At 37.9% G+C, this 18,094-nt stretch overlaps 2 protein-coding genes across 2 annotated transcripts; one reads left to right on the top strand and one right to left on the bottom strand.

Annotated features, from left to right (window-relative positions):
• Positions 1-6,013: 6,013 nt before the first annotated feature.
• LOC123475652 (salivary glue protein Sgs-3-like) lies at positions 6,014-7,695 on the top strand (the record flags this gene model as incomplete). The annotated part of the gene is given in 3 exon segments (XM_045178648.1): positions 6,014-6,610; positions 6,998-7,649; positions 7,652-7,695. Coding segments are annotated over 3 exon segments (1,293 nt in total), but the record flags the coding sequence as incomplete, so codon positions are not given.
• A 1,740-nt stretch (positions 7,696-9,435) lies between these two features.
• Positions 9,436-10,152, bottom strand: LOC123475748. Its single transcript, XM_045178776.1, has 2 exons — positions 9,669-10,152; positions 9,436-9,595 (listed from the first exon to the last, which is right to left on the bottom strand). The coding sequence occupies exons 1-2, from the start codon at positions 9,905-9,907 to the stop codon at positions 9,436-9,438; spliced, it is 399 nt and encodes a 132-aa protein (XP_045034711.1). The 5' UTR covers positions 9,908-10,152.
• Positions 10,153-18,094: the final 7,942 nt, after the last annotated feature.

Here is an 18,094-nt window from a genome sequence, read left to right as displayed (position 1 = left end):
CAGAGACAACAGCCCTTACCGCAGAGATTACAATTCGTCAGGACGAAGAAATTATAATCCTTCAGGATACAGGCAAACCAGATTTCCATCTCACCAACGTCCCTCATATCGGAACGACTACCCCAACCGACAAGGAAACTACAACGGACCAAACAACTACAGACAACAAGCACGTTATAACAGCAACCAACATCTACAGCAACAACAACAAACTGGCAACAACCCTCGAACTACTGAAAATAGAGAAATAACCTGCTACAAGTGTAACCGAAGAGGACATATTGCAAGAGAATGTTGGACAGATATGGCACGTACCAACAACCAAGGTCCCCGATAAACACCATAAAACCAGTAACTCCCAACTAACATACAATTTAGGATCAGATGTAGAAGTAGAAATTCCAAAACTGATACGTATTCCCGTTAGAATCTTTAATAAGGAAATCATAGCTTTAGTGGACACTGGCGCAGCCGCTAGCTTAGTATCCAGTAAAATATTGGATACTCTAGAATGTAATGAGCACTTAAAACAAGTAGAAAATGCGAATCCTCCTATTTTTAGAACGGTGTCGGCCTGTCGGGACAAGAACTTAAATCGATAGGGAAATTTGAATTTTCAGTTATTATCAATGATAACCATATTATTAACCACCACTTTTATGTTATGAGCAACTTAAATGAACAATGCATCTTAGGATTAGATTTCTTATCTAACAATAATGTGAAGATTAACACTAAAAATCGTCAAATATGTTATGATCACTTTGGAGTAGAACATAATTTTGGAAGTAATACCATGCCCATTTATAGCGTAACATTTAGCAAAGCAGGCATCCATATACCACTAATCCCGATTGATAGAGAAGACGAAAATCTTACACAACAAGATTATCGTAATTTAGAATCCTTCACTCAATTAGACTTTAATAATAAAACTAAGCAGATAGCTAAGATTGTTGAAAAAGAAGAACAAGCACTCAATGTATCAGACGACATACAAACTAAAATTGAAATTTTACTAAAGAAACATGAAGATCTTTTCGCAGACCAAGAATCCGACTTGGGTCTAGCTACACAAGTGAAACATCACATCAACATAGGCCATAACGCTCCCATTAATCAAAGACTGCAAAGAACACCCGAATCCCTAAAACTTGTTGTTAAGACTAAAATAGAGGTAATGCTAAGTAACAAAATAATAAGAGAAAGCCACAGTCCTTTTGCTGCAGCCATAGTAATGGTACCTAAAAAAGATGGAGAGATGCGAATGTGCATCGACTACAGAGCTTTGAACAAAATTACGATTAAGGATAAGTACCCTCTACCTAGGATAGATGACACAATTGACGCGTTGTGCGGATCGGTTTATTTTTCTACATTGGACTTACTAAGCGGCTACTGGCAAATAGAAATTGAAGAAAGTGATAAACACAAAACAGCTTTCATTTGTGAATTTGGCCAATACGAATTTAATCGAATGCCATTTGGTTTAACAAATGCACCCAGCACTTTTCAAAGAGCAATGAATAACATATTGAAAACGGTATTGTACAAATTCGCATTGGTTTACCTAGATGACATCATAGTGTTCAGTAATTCAATTACTGATCATGTGACACACTTGGAAGCAGTTTTTAGACTCCTTAAACAAGCGGGTTTAAAGTTGAAAAGGAAGAAGTGCGAATTTTTTAAAGAAAAATTAGATTATTTATGATACATCGTATCCGGGAAAGGAATAACACCAAGTACAAAAAAGTTAGACGCGATTATTAAATATCCCGCTCCCAAAAAAGTAAAAGAATTGAGCTCATTTTTAGGTCTAGCCAGCTACTACAGGAAATTTATTTGGGCTTTTGCTGATAAAGCCCATCCACTAACTGCGCTCACTAGAAAGTCAGCGGAATGGAAATGGGGGGAGGAACAAAGGGACGCCTTTCAATGTATTAGGAACTGTCTCATCACTAGACCTGTTCTAGGTTATCCGGATTTTTCCCGAGAATTTATCATCTACACGGATGCTTCAGGATATGGAATAGGAGCAGTCTTGGCTCAAATACAACCTCCACCTCAATCAGCGGATTTAGCGGAGTCCGACGGACAGGACCTTCGTAAATCAGACGACGTAGAAGTCGTCATAGCCTATACCTCTAAACATCTGAACGACCGCGAGGCCAAGTGGTCAACCACAGAGAAAGAGGCATACGCAATAATCCACGCCATCGACGTGTTTAGGACGTACCTATACGGGCGTAAGTTTACCGTATTTACAGATCATAGACCTTTAGAATGGTTAATGAGTAAGACAGAACCAGCAGGAAGATTAGCTCGATGGGCTCTTAAGATCCAAGAATTTGATATCATTATTGGGTACCGACCAGGAAAGTCACATCAAAATGCTGACACACTTAGTCGCACCCCAATAGTGCCGCTAGCGAAAGTAGAAACAAGGTCAACAGGTACAAAAGAGAAACCAGAAGTAAAAAACGAAACCAAGGAAAGTAGAACAAAACAAGTAATTTTTGAAACGGAAAGTAATCAGTCTAAGGACACGGAAAAATGGATAGAACTCCAACACAAAGATGAGTATTGCAGAACAATATTAAAAGAAATGGCAATGGCCAATCCAAGTAAGGACGTTAAAAATAAATTTAAAATAAACGACAAAGGACTATTAGTAGATACCAGAAGAAGAATTGTAACGCCAGTAAGACTGGTACCACAAATTTTGAAGGAAAATCGCGATCACATATTGGCAGGACATTTAGGAGTAGGAAAAACGTTGGCTAGACTTCAGAGACAGTACACATGGCCATGCATGCGTACTTCCGTAATAGAATACGTTAAAAGTTGTTTGATGTGCAATAAGAGAAAAGCGGTAGGTGGAAGTAAAGCACCATTGCACCCTTTGCCTTTAGTTGAAGGAGTATGGGAAAGGATCGCTATGGATATAGTGGGCCCAATTCAAGAAAGCGCTAAGGGATACAGATATATATTAGTTATATCAGATTATGCCAGTAGGTTTGTTTTTACAGTTCCAATGAGAAATCAAACTGCCCAAACAATTGCGAAGATTTTAGTTAATAAAATATTTACTAAATATGGATCTCCAGAAGTAGTTCTAACAGACCAAGGTACTAACTTTCTATCCAGTCTAATACAAGAGGTGTGTAAACTATTCAAAGTCAAACAAATAAGGACTACGGCCTATCATCCACAAACTGATGGATTAGTTGAGAGGTTCAATCGAACTCTCTGTGACATGCTAGCTTGTTATGTCTCAGACCAACCTGCTAACTGGGACAAATACCTTCCGTTCGTTACTTTTGCTTACAACACAGCAAAACAAGCTTCAACTCAAGAAACACCATTCTTTCTATTCTTCGGACGAGAACCAATAATGCCCAATGATATCAAGATTAACAGAAGATACGAGACCTATGAAGATACTAGTATGGTGTATTCACAGCAATGGGAAAAAGCTCAAAAACTGGCAAGAGAACATCTCTTCAAATCCCAAACAAGACAGAAAAAATACTACGACGTAACCACGAAAACTATTAAATACAACATAGGTGACTACGTATTACTGAAGGCGCCACCAGCAGCAGGAAAATTCATAAATCGATGGAACGGACCATTTCAAATTTCACGAAGCTTCTCGGATATCAACTACGAGATCCAGCACACTGAAAACAAAAAACTTAAATCTATCGTAAATACCAACCGTCTCAAACTTTACACACCAAGAAAACAAGAAACAACTAAGGAAGAAGAAATACTACAAAACCTACCAGAAAATGTTGAAGCCCAACGACAACCAACAATTCACCAACGCCGACCAGACCGACCAAGGAAGCAGCAGCTGATACATCCAGTGAAGACGAACATCAAACCATGCAGGAACGAAGGAGAACCAAAAAACCATACAATACCTAACCTTTACCGTAACCAAAACCGAAACGATCCTATAACGAATCACCAATACCACTTAACAAGACGATATCAAGGACCGGATTACTAAACATTTTCATTTTTCCCAGATGCAGACATTACTCTTCCTTCTTTGCATCCTTCATTCACTTAACCCTACTTACCCTATCTACGCATCCGTCTGCGATTGCAACAACATGAAAATACGAGGAATCCTAGACTTCGAATTGCCTTACTACTGTGACAATGAAAAACCAGAAACACAACATTTACCAAGGATACCAACTACTTACACCTTAGTAACCAAGCAAAAACCAGCAGCCACTTGGAAAGGATGGACATGTCGACAGTGGACTAAAACAAAAAAAAATAACCGGATCGTTCTGGATCGGATCCTTCGATACAGTTTACTCCCAAGAAACAATACTAATCACCCCTTTGGAGTGTTGGCGGATGGTCAACGATAAAAAATGTGGCGCCAATAACATGCAAACCGGACCGACGGGACTCAGTTTCACAGCCACTCCTACAGGAGAAGGAAAATGGTACGCCATCAAGGAATACCAAACACTAAACTGTATAGCGGAACAGATCACGCTACGTCAGGAGAAACCAGATAGTCCAATCGAAAGCCCTTTCGGATTACTAAACACCACCCAACCGGAAGGACAATTCATCCAAAATCAAAATACAATCGTGTGGGGAGAAAGAACAACCAACAGTTCATACACTCAGACGTTACTAAAAGGGAAAGGATACCTGGAACTTCCTCGAGAACCGGAGTCGGATAACTCCAGCCGCCTTTACGACACCAGTCGGCAGATTGAGATATCTTTTCTTAACAAACCAGATAAGGATATCGTATCAGTAGGACATAAAGTGGTTGGAATCCCCCTAACGTACTTGACGTTTCCTGCAGAAACAACAAAAATTTTGTATGAAACGTTCAAGAACACAATCGCAACATGCCTTAAAAATACCAACCTTGCCACACCCGTGTGTGAAGACTACAGAGAGTTGTACAAATCCAGACCACAACGTTCTCTTCTTCAAGAAGTGCACTTTCTTTTCGACACCCAAGTTGAAGACGAAAAACTTGGGATTCGCCTCTACAGTATTTCATACGCCTGGGGAACTCTAAGATTGGCACATAGAAGACCAAAGATAATCAAGGAAGATGGAAAAATCGTACAAAAGGATGCAACAATATACATTACTTACGAGTCCGGAAGCAGAAACCCTTTGACAACGTACAGTCAAATTTCAAAGGACGACCCTCTCCCATCAGGATCGAAATTTGAGTACATTGTCGACCAAACGATACGCGTACAAAATACTCATATCTGCATCACGGAGACAACACACGACTACGTATTTGCTGCAGCCTGTTCAGAGGAATCAACGAGGTGGATTTTAGAAAAAGAGAACAGCTATCTAATTTCCCATGATCACCTGGGGATTGTTGAAAAATGGACAATATGCAAACGGGAAATGTGTCACACATCATGGGCTTGAAAAACAACTAACCATGGAAGATTGTGACGCAGATTGGACAAAATGTCAAAAAGAACTAAAAACATTTATCACAAGTAACGGTCCCCTGGTGCAATCACAAGTATCCGTAGGAAACTGCAGTAAAGCAACTAACAAAGGCCAAGCTTTCGAGTATACGTCTGATTTCACCATCAGACCGTTCAACACTAATGCTTGCGTCAAGGCAAACACAACGATGCTTATTCTAAAGGAATGCGCCAACACCAGTTCAATTTGGGGCACTTTCGAACACACAGGACAGCTCATGGCAACAGACAGAACTGGCCTACATTCACCGGCGTCAGACAGAAAATGTCTCACACTAAAACTAGGACGTCTGAGTTTAGGACATTGCCACGGTTCAAGTAGAAAACAACAGTTTAACTTCGAATATCGAAACCCGCACCAAATACGGACGCTTTCAGCAGCAGCCATTATAGCGCTTCACACTCAACAATCATTGGACGGAACACAACTCCCACTTATACCTCCTCTTCTCAAAAGAGAAAGTAAAGCAAACAACGAAAACTTAACCACGCCCACCACACAAAAATCTATCTCATCTACTTCCAGCACCACAACGACAGCGAAACCGACTACAAAATTAAGCACAACCACAATGAAAACAACAATAGCCACAACAGCCATGAAAACGACCGTTAAAAGCACACCACCGACAACTAGGCCTACAACAACTACTAAGCCAACGACTACCACAACTAAGCCTACGACTACGATAACCAAGCCTACAACTACAACAACAAAACCTACAACTACAACAAATAAGCCTACGACTACAACTACTACGCCTACAACTACAACAACAAAGTCTACAACTACTACGCCTACAACTACAACAACAAAGTCTACGACTACAACTACTACGCCTACAACTACAACAAATAAGCCTACGACTACAACTACTACGCCTACAACTACAACAACAAAGTCTACGACTACAGCTACTACGCCTACAACTACAACAAATCAGCCTACGACTACAACTACTACGCCTACAACTACAACAACAAAGTCTACGACTACAACTACTACGCCTACAACTACAACAAATAAGCCTACAACTACAACCACCCTGCCTACAACTACAACTACCACAGCTACAACTACAACTAATGAGCCAACAACTACAACCACTAGGCCTACAACTCCAAGTACTGAACCTACATCGCCATCAACTACAACTGAAACCACGTCCACTGCACTACCATCAACGACAACTATGGCGACGACAACAACAACTGAAGTAATAAGCAATTCAACAACAAATAACACAACAACTGAAAAAATAGAAGATCCTCCAGTTACGAAAAATCACACCGGTATGGAAGATGCAATAATGGAAATTATTGATGACACTGAAAAAACATCTCAGCAAGAAATACCCGAGGCAGCATCTTTAACACTAGAACAAGTACCGGAGGTACCAACAAAAAACGAAACAGAAAGCGGTCTACCCCAAAATATAGAAGAATTCGGCGACAAAATTAAATTCGATATTTCAAAAATGCATGAGCAATATAAAATAAGTATAGAAACAGAACACGAAAACAAACTTGCAAAAGAAATTCGCGACGTATATTGTCAACTATCAACGATAAAGAAAACTCAAGCGGTGATTTTAGCTCAAAGTAACGGAATTCTTGCTGCTTCAGCGCTCGGATTACCCATCTGTACGAGACTGCAAGGCTTCGGACAAGCGATGACACTTCAACAATGTGAAACCAAACGAATTTTCATCTCCGCAAAAGAATCCAAATGTGGATTTCAACCATTCTTTACTTATGAAGATAAAAACTGCACAATTGGAGTAGATGGATGGTCCATACATCCATATTCCGATTGCTTTTGGAAAACTCATTTAGTAAATTTAAATGGATTCCATCACACCTGGGAACATAATTCAACAGACGGAGAGTGGGTAAAACAAAAAGCAAGCATTCACATGCCAAACTTAGACCTTATCACAGAGTTCAAAGAGTTGCACTTGAACGATTTCGACTACAGTCTGAAGAGCCATCCAGCGCATGAAACAATGGAAATGGAACAATTAAATATCCTAAACGATCTAGTAGGCCTAATGCAGGAATCAAATTCAAAATCTGTTTCTGACATAGTGACGTCAGAAAAACAGGATAATCAGATAGGAACCATGTTCTCATGGTTCGACACATTAAAATTCTTATCCTATCTATCATAGGATTCATTGTATTCATCATATCCCTACGCATATTGATCATTTGTAACCCTTTTACAAGAATCATGGAAAAAATTCAACAAGCAAGAAGATTAAGACGATATGGAATAAATACGGAAGAAGCGCACGAATTAACTTCAATGAACCCAAATCCAAGCACTCAACCACCGGAAGAAATAATAGAGCAACCGTTCACTAGGATGACGGCTCCTACACCTCTTACCATGGAAAGACCCACACAATCACGCCCGGCTCAACCAAGCGCACCGAAACAACGTAATATTTATCCTGTCATGGAAGAAAACTGGGAATCCGATCAAGCTCGCAAATGCACAGGAAAACACACGACTTGCACTTACGTTGTGGGTTATGGAATGGTATGGGAAGACCTTTGCAGATGCTCAACAGAAGTTGAATCTAAAAACAACTAACATTTAAAAAAAAAAAAAAAAAAAAACAAACAAACAAACCTAATAAGTTTTTATTTTGGGTGAAAGGGGAAAGTAGTAAATGTATTAAAAAAACTCAAAATATGAAAACTTCAAGTGAATTGTCTTTGTTACACGATTAGTGTTTAAACAGCAACCAAACACACAAGTGTTAAGTAAAAGTGGAAGTTTGAACTAAAAAAAAAAAAAAAAAGTGAAGACGCAGTGCAACGTAATGAAGCAAGTGATAGTGAAAGTCAACCAGAAATAAACTACTTAGTGATCGAAAGTGAAAGTGAAACAGAAAGTGAAACACAACGAGATGGGCTCTTCGGGGATTATGGTTTTTACCCACCAACGTTCGAATTTCATCCAAATACTACACAAAAGGCAACACTATCTAAATGTAGCAACTGTGCGATGAAAACGCACCCAACTTTATCGGCAGCAAGAGCAGATGCCGTTCAGAAACGAACGCAAGCCATCACACGACTACGTGAGCAAGAAATTTTCTTAGAAATGATAGACGCTCCAAGGGAAGAAATAAGAAGGTGTATCATCCAGAAATTGGGCCCCGCTGCATGGGATTACCATCCGAAGGCAGAATTTCTAAACCAGAAATTTAACGACAAAACACTACTTCATACAAGCATGAAAGCCGGAAAACTGGACATAACGGATTTACTGTTAGACTACGGAGCTGACCCAGATATAGAAGAGGATGGCCAGACCATTGCACATAGAGCGGCAGCAGAAAATAACAAGCTCTTGATCAGGATATTACGATATCACAAATACAAGTTTTCATCGTACAATAGCCTTGGAGAAACACCGCTAATGGTCGCCATCGCCTACGGGCATGAAGAAGTGGCTAGTTATTTGTGGATAAGTTCCAACGTGGCACAAATGGCGAAGGACAACAGCACCGTCCTACATTATGCCGCCAAACATGGAAACAATACTCTCGCTAGGGCAGCATGTGAAAGGAAAATTCACATTAACATCAATCAAACGACTAAACCAGGAAACTATACGGCCCTACACCTAGCCACAATGTATAGGCAAGATCTCATAACAAATATCTTATTGGAACACGGAGCAGATCCAGACATAACTGATATCAATGGAAACACCCCGCGGGATTACGCGTTTGATGAACATAGGAGAAACATATTTGAAGACTGGAAATGTATAAGAAGCCGCAAGAGAAAGGCTTCTGGCAATGAATAAGATTGAAGCAAAACAAAATTGAAGAACCAACAACAGTTTATTACCACTACTACAACAAAAACACTAAAATGAAAACATTACGACAACAAATTGCATTCATTAGACAGAATCTTCGAATTCCTCCAGCAGGCATTCCGGTAAAAACACCGCAGATCGAGAAGTGGGATAGAAAATATCCTCGCCTGACTCCAACCACCACAACAACCTAGCGAGATGTTGAGGATAAAGATCGCGGTATCTCGCATATCCAGGATATCGGCTAAAAACAGATAATAACAAAACGTTAACAAAATCGGAAACATAAAAAAGAAAGAAAAGGAAAACCAACTCACACGTAGTAATAATCACCGATCCAAACTCGCTGAAAGCCAAAATCGCAAGTAGAGGAAGGAGCACAGGGATTATTGAGTAGTGAAAACAGCAGCAACTGCACTACCAATTCCTTGTCCTCGGGTCGAAATCGAGCAGAGAAACGAGACGGCGAAGAAAACAACAACACCCCCATCAGATGCAAAACATCATCAAAATTGCCCCGATGGCGCAACAAAAATTGTAAAGAGTCAACCTCCATTTTAAAAACTCAAAACAAATGACACGAAACGACAACGAACGACAGAAAACCAAGAACCGACGTGAAAGAACGGCAAGAAAAAACTAAAAGAAGAGAAGAGAAGAAAAGCATACAAGAAAAAAAAAAATAACAAATTGATTGAAATCTTTAGTAGCATTCCAGTAAAAAGGAACGTAGATCATCAATTATTGACTAACACTTTATTAGCATAAAGACAATGAATAACGGTATAAAAAAAAAAAAAAAAAAAAAAAACATATCTTGTATTTTGTGCCTCATACTGTAGCCCAACAAACAAGAATAACGGTGAAGGAAAGAAAGTAGGTGACGGGTAAAAAACAAGTTTTCACCTAACCATTGCCACGCCACATGCCGAAGAGAAGTAAGGAGAAGAAGAAAATCAGAAGACAAAGAGAAAATTGGAGGACCAATTTCTTCTTGCCGAAGGGGGGAAGGAATGTAATTGACCGCAGCAACTCCTCCTAGCAACAACAGCCCCACCCAGCAAGAAGGTCGTCACGAAAGCAACCTTCCCTGCGGATAATAGTTAATGATAAAAGTAAAAGTTATTGTAAACCCCTCCCATCTTAACCTTCAATCTCTTGGTATATAAGCACATGGTTGTATCGTCTTAAGTAGAGTTAGTTTACTGGCAAATACACAGTCTAGAAACTATTACACAAGTAAGCGCAAACAGAAGGAATAAAAACGAAGGAGTAAAAGTCCCTTATTTGCCAAGAGGACGCAAGCTGATTTTTTTTAGCCTCATCAAACTTCGTGGATCGCAGAAGATTAGTACAGTCGGGTCACCTGTCTTGAAGAAGGGGGACCTGTCGCGGGTGAAAAGGGAGATTGGTTATCTCTTCGCAGAGATGAGTCATCCGCTCCTTGGACAACGCTGCGATCGTGGTGAAGAAATTATCGGGAGAAGTCCGCTCTAAGATTTATACGCAGATATGCAGTCCGGAAGGGGAGTAATTCGCGCGACGGTATAAAACGATGCCCCAAATCTGCGTTAGATGAGTCTCCATCGGGTGAGCTCCCGGAGCTGGGCTCCGTAAGAGGAGTTCCCTGGTTTTCCTAGAGGTCTTCCGACGCTTCTCCAACTTTTGGTAATGGTTATCCCTTTTTGTTCGAGTTAAACCATTGTTTAGAATTAAGTCATCACTTGTTGTATTCATTTGTTCTTGTCCAAATACAACTTGTGTGACAATATCATTGGGCATTATTGGTTCTCGTCCGAAGAATAGAAAGAATGGTGTTTCTTGAGTTGAAGCTTGTTTTGCTGTGTTGTAAGTAAAAGTAACGAACGGAAAGTATGTGTCCCAGTTAGCAGGTTATTCTGAGACATAACAAGCTAGCATGTAACAGAGAGTTCGATTGAACCTCTCAACCAATCCATCGGTTTGTGGATGATAGGCCGTAGTCCTTATTTATCTGATTTTGAATAGTTTACACACCTCTTGTATCAAGCTGGATAGAAAGTTAGTAACTTGATCTGTTATAACTACTTCTGGAGATCCATATTTAGTAAATATCTTATTAACTAAAACCTTTGCAATTGTTTGGGCAGTTTGATTTCTCATTGGAACTGTAAAAACAAACCTACTGGCATAATCTGAAATAACTAATATATATCTATATCCCTTAGCGATTTTTTGAATTGTGCCCACTATATCCATTGCAATCCTTTCCCATACTCCATCAACTAAAGGCAAAGGGTGCAATGGTGCTTTACTTCCACCTACTGCTTTTCTTTTATTACACATGAAACAACTTTTAACGTATTCTATTACGGCGGTACGCATGCATGGCCATGTATACTGTCTTTGAAGTCTAGCCAACGTTTTTCCAACTCCTAAATGTCCTGCCAATATGTGATCGTGATTTTCCTTTAAAATTTGTGGCACCAGTCTTACTGGCGTTACAGTTCTTTCTCTGATATCTGCTAATAACCCTTTTTCGTTTATTTTAAATTTATTTTTAACGTCCTTACTTGGATTGGCCTTTGCCATTTCTTGTAATAGTCCTAAACACGTCGATGTCGTGGATTATTGCGTATGCCTCTTTCTCTGTGGTTGACCACTTGGCCTCACGGTCATTCAGATGTTTAGAGGTATAGGATATGACAACTTCTACGCCGTCTGATTAACGAAGGTCCTGTCCGTTGGACTCCGCTAAATCCGCTGATTGAGGTGGAGGTTGTATTTGAGCCAAGACTGCTCCTATTCCTTATCCTGAAGCATCCGTGTAGATGATAAATTCTCGGGAAAAATCTCGAAAAGATAACCTAGAACAGGTCTAGTGATGAGACAGCTCTTAATACATTCAAAGGCGTCCCTTTGTTCCTCCCCCCATTTCCCTTCCGCTGACTTTCTAGTGAGCGCAGTTAGTGGGTGGGCTTTATCAGCAAAAGCCCGAATAAAGTTTCTGTAATAGCTAGCTAGACCTAAAAATGAGCTCAATTCTTTTACGTTTTTGGGAGCGGGATATTTAATAATCGCATCTAATTTCTTTGTACTTGGAGTTATTCCTTTCCTGGATACGATGTAACCTAAACAATCTAATTCTTCTTTAAAAATTCGCAATTCTTTCTTTTGAACTTTAAACCCGCTTGTTAAAGGAGTCTAAAAACTGCTTCCAAGTGTGTCACATGATAAGTAATTGAATTACTGAACACTATGATGTCATCTAGGTAAACCAATGCGAATTTGTACAATACCGTTTTCAAAATGTTATTCTTTGCTCTTTGAAAAGTGCTGAGAGCATTTGTTAAACCAAATGGCATTCGATTAAATTCGTATTGGCCAAATTCACAAATGAAAGTTGTTGTGTGTTGATCACTTTCTTCTATTTTTATCTGCCAGTAGCCGCTGAGTAAGTCCAATGTTGAAAAATAATCAGATCCGCACAACGCGTCAATTGTGTCATCTATTCTAGGTAGAGTGTACTTATCCTTAACAGTAATTTTGTTCAAAGCTCTGTAGTCGATGCACATTCGCATCTCTCCATCTTTTTTAGGTACCATTACTATGGCTGCAGCAAAAGGACTGTGGCTCTCTCTTATTATTTTGTTACTTTTGCATTACCTCTATTTTAGTCTTAACAACAAGTTTTAGGGATTCGGGAGTTCTTCGTAGTCTTTGATTAATGGGAGCCTTATGGTTTATGTTTTTGTGATGTTTCACTTGTGTAGCTAGACCCAAGTCGAATTCTTGGTCTGCGAAAAGACCTTCGTGTTTCTTTAGTAAAATTTCAATTTTAGTTCGTATTTCTTCTGATACGTTGAGTGCTTGTTCTACTTTTTCAGCAATTTTAGCTATCTGCTTAGTTTTATTATTCAAGTCAAATGAGTGAAGGATTCTAAGTTGCGATAATCTTGTTGTGTAAGATCTTCTCTATCAATTGGGATTAGTGATATATGGATGCCTGCTTTGCTAAATGTTTCGCTATAAATGGGCATGGTATTACTTCCGAAATTATGTTCTACTCCAAAGTGATAACATATTTGACGATTTCTAGTGTTAATCTTCACATTATTCATAGATAAGAAATCTAATCCTAAGATGCATTGTTCATTTAAGTTGTTCATAACATAAAAGTGATGGTTAATAATATGGTTATCATTAATAATAACTGAAAATTTAAATTTCCCTATCGATTTTATATCTCCCCACACTCAGTGAGTGTGGGGAGATATTCTAGATATATAGATTCTAGACGATCCCTAGCGTGAGTTGCGTTTTTGCTATCCTTTTTGGTTTGTTTTTAACATCCAAAAGAAATGGAACCGCGTAAATTTTGACGACGTTCTTGAACTAGTGGAAACTTTATTATTTCCATATCCTTATTGTTTTATTACGAGATTCCATTCTGAAGACAAGGGACTAGTGGTGCAGCTTCTACTTGTTTCTCTTCTGAACGGTCCGTTCGCTCCTCCATCGTCACATAACTTCGGTTTTAAGATAGTCTGGATAAACGATTATTATTACCTGTAAGTTTTCCTTGTATCTTTCGTTCTTAAGTTTTCGGGGAACTTCAGCATTCACTGCTAGGGTTTTTTTTTGGTTTTTGGAACACTTCTTCTTCTTGTTTTCTTTGTGTGCTCCTCGGCTTGTAAAGTTTTAGACGGTTAGCGTGTAACACAGCTTTTAGTTTCTTGTTTGTGGAGTTTTGGATTTCGTAAGTGATACCCAAAAAGTTCTGGGAGATTTGGAACAGTTATTTCCATCTGTTTATGAATTTTTCGACCGTTGGTGGTGCTTTTAGCAAAACGTAGTCACCTTAGTTGTTTTCGCACCTATGTCGTAATAGTTCTTCTGTCTTGTTTGTGCTTTGAAGAGATGTTCTCTTGCCAATGTTTGTGCTTTCTCCCACTGATGTGGATACCATACACTAATGTCTTCTTAGGTTTCTTTTCGCCTGTTTATCTTGATATCGTTTGGTAGTATTGGTTTGGTTGTCGTCCAATGAAACAATGGAGAAGAAAGAATGGAGTTTCTTGTGTTGTGGATTGCTTTGCTTTGTTGTAGGCAAAAGTAACGAACGGAAGATTTTTGTTCCAGGATTCGATTTCGTCTGCGACAACGCAAGCTAGCATGTCATAAAGGATTCTGTTGAATCTCTCAACAATCCGTCGGTTTGAAGGTGATAGGTTGTAGTTATTTATTATTTAATACTAAATAGCTTACATATCTCTTGTTTTATGCTGGATATAAAGTTAGTGCCTTGATTGATTGATTGACTGTTAGAACCACTTCTGGGGATCCGTATTTGGTTAATATCTTATTAACTAAAACCTTGCAATCTGATTCTTCATTGGAACTGTAAAGAAAAAAAAAAGACTGCCATAGTCTGAAAGGACTAATATGTAGGGGAGGGTGGGGCAAGTTGGTACAATTTTTTTAATTTCTTCTCTAGTTTCTTAAATTTTTCATATTTTGACACCCAAAAAATTGTAAAGAAAAGCTCAGATCACAAGCTTTCTCGTGCTATTTTTTGATTTGATCTACGTTGAAGAATTCATATCGAATTCAACGTTCAAAAAGCTAAAAAAATATTGCCTACATGCCCCACTAACGGGGTAAGTTGGCAGTGGTAGTGGGGTAAGTTGGCCCCATGTATTTCAAATACGGATTTCAGTGAAATGTTGACGTTGTAAACAAACTAGAATAAAATTACAATAAACAAAAATCCTATAGTTATTTTAGAGTGGGAAACTCAGAAATAAGTTGTGATAACTTACATAAAGATTAAATAGCCTTAAATGCAAAAAATAAAAAATAATGTACATAATTCAGGCAAACATTTCACAGGTGAACATCGTATAAAGTGAAACACCTAAAATGTGCCAAATTTTGGCCTCTAATGCATACCACTGTTCACCATAAGTCATATCTAGCAAAAATTCGACTTAAAATTCCCTGACATTTTGACAGGCCATGTACTATGCATATGCATGTATAATGCCTATGCCGACATGCCCCATCTTGCAATGTATCAAGTTGTCCCAACCCGGGGTTTATTCAAATACAAATTTTTATTACTCCTTTATAATTGATTAAAACAAATCCATTGTTACAGTTCAATAGAGGACACAATTTTCTATAAAACTAATATTTTTTAAAAATTATATGCATACCAAGAAAAGATAAAATTTATGAATACCAAGCACGCAACTATTAGTGGATTTGACTGAAGTTTTTCAATGAAGTTTTTACTATTTTAAAAGAATAGAGTAGTCTAATTAGGTAAAAGATTCTAAATTGCGATAATCTTTTTCTGTAAGATCATCGTTTTCTCTATCGGCTGGGATAAGTGGAATATGTATACCTGCTTTGCTAAAAGTTATGCTATTAATGGGTATGGTGTTATTTCCAAAACTATGATCTATTCCAAAATGTTCACAACATATTTGTCTATTTCTAGTGTGAATTTTACGTTATTGCTTGATAAAAAATATTGTCCTAAGCAGAGTTGCCGTTCGATCACTAGTTCGCGATCGATTGATCTCGATCTCGATCAAAAAAATTTTTGATCGTTTCGATCGTTTCGATTGATCAAAAATGAAATGATCGATCGATGATCGAAATCGATCGAATCGATCGCGTTAAATTTTTATCGTTGTGTTTCTGTTTGAATCTTTCCAGCAATTACACAGCAATAAACAGCATTATTTAGTGGGGCTACCAGACGTTTTTGAGGGATTTTTTTCCCACTCACGACAGCAGGAACCATTTAACTTCAAAAACAGCAACATATTGAAATTCAAATTAGATAGCTTGCATCTCTTAGAAGTGAAAATTAAGCCTGCCGTACTGAATAATCTCTCACAAGCTGCTGAAGAAGGTAGACCACTATTATATTTCCTAATGGAAATATAAATATACATAATAATGAATAAATGAGCAAGAATTAGGAATAGAAAAAAAAACAACACGTGAAGTTCGTCTACTATCTGAACTCTTAAAAAAGTTTTATGTCGTCTGATTAATGAATGTTTTAAAAACTTTCTGCATCCGGCACTAGGTGTCGCCACAGTCAAGATCAATTTCGTTCAACCCCTTTCGATCTCGATCCTGATAAATCGGTTTGATCAATCGATTGATCTCGATCGCAAAAATCTCGATCAATCGATCTCGATCATTAAATCGATCGCGGCAACTCTGGTCCTAAGATGCATTTTTCATTTAAGTTCTTCATTACGTAAAAATTTGGATTAATAACAATGATTATCATTAATAGTTATTACAAATTCAAATTTTCCTTTTGATTTAAGTATTGGTCTAGACACCGTTCTAAGAAATGGGGAATTATGGTTTTTTTATTTGCTTTATCTCTCCATTATTCTCTAGGCTTATGTTATCTGATACTAAACTAGCTGCGGCACCTGTAGCTACTAAAAGATGAATTTTTTTCCAAAGATTTTAATGGATATACGCATTAGTTTGGGGATTTCTACTTTCATATTATATTCTAAATTGTATGATAGTGGAGCGTCAGGTTGGGATATTGTTTTTGCTGCTTTTGTTATCGATTCGGGTTTTTGATACGTGCCATATCTTTCCAACATTCTCGTGCAATATTTCCTCTTTTATTACATTTATGGCAGATGATTTTTCTATTCCAAGTAGGTCACGGGTTGATGGTATGATTATGCTGTTGTCTGGATATGGGTTGTTATGATGGTTTGTCCAAGTTTGGGCATGTGCTTCTGTATGATGAGTGCTGTTAAGCTGGATATCTAGGAATTCTGTCTGAGAAGATAACTGTCTCTTTGTCCTGACAAATTGTAGTTGTTGCGGTACACTGTTAAAACACAGCGGCGACAAAATACTTAATTTTTGATACTTTAAAAAGGCCAGCCTACTAGAATTTTTTTTCGTACTTAATTTCTATAAGATACTTAATTCTAATAGGCTACTGAAAAATTCAGTAACTTGAGTTAAATTTTTGGAAAAAAGAGTAAACCGTGCTAGGTTTTGAACCACTGAACTTTGGATTCGCTGTCTTATACTCTACCGCTGCGCCACATCAGTTATTAATTATACAACTAATTTAGCTAAAAATACTCATAAGATAGAAAAAGTGATTGAAAATTTTCGAAAATTTTTTTGATACATTTACAAACATGTGATTTTGCAGCTAACCAGCTAAAGTTTTTAATACATTGAAAAGCAATGATCATACAAAATGTATTTCATAAAATTTAAGTGGCATATATTTCAGAAATTAAAAAAAATTAACATAAAAAAATTTTAAGCGTGGTTCAAAAACCCAGAAATCCCTTAGATTAAATAACTGATTTGTAGTTATAACTAGTAACTTAGTTCAGGCAACCTGTCATGAGATGGGCTTGTGTTTGACAAAAAATAGTTAGCCTTATTGCTAAATTTAAGTTTGGTTCCTTAAGATTAACACATGGTTTTGAGAACGAAGAAGTTTTAGTCACCGATAGAGGAGAGTGGGGGCAATTGAGACACAGGGCAATTGAAACGAAAATTGTTTCTCTCGCCGTATAAGAGAAATTTTCTTGAAAAAATTAGGGTTAATAGAATGAAGGGGTTTACAAGTTTAGAAAAATTTACGAGTTTTTTTATTAAAAACTTTTTAAGATATCTCGAAAAAACTGTTTTTTGTTCTCCGTCTGTTAAATTTGCGTTTTCAATTTTTTTGTTTTAATCCCTA

This window comes from Daphnia magna, linkage group LG9 (genome assembly GCF_020631705.1).
Source record: "Daphnia magna isolate NIES linkage group LG9, ASM2063170v1.1, whole genome shotgun sequence".
In the NCBI taxonomy this organism is placed as follows: domain Eukaryota; kingdom Metazoa; phylum Arthropoda; class Branchiopoda; order Diplostraca; family Daphniidae; genus Daphnia; species Daphnia magna.
This window is presented reverse-complemented; position numbering and strand designations above follow the sequence as displayed.

Bases quoted from the DNA above. Each gene is read 5' to 3' on its own strand.
- LOC123475748 (XM_045178776.1), bottom strand. From the start codon at position 9,907: ATGGAGGTTGACTCTTTACAATTTTTGTTGCGCCATCGGGGCAATTTT. The intron at 9,596-9,668 runs GTGAGTTGGTTT...ATCTGTTTTTAG, and splicing joins ATCGGTGATTATTACTACGT to CCGATATCCTGGATATGCGA.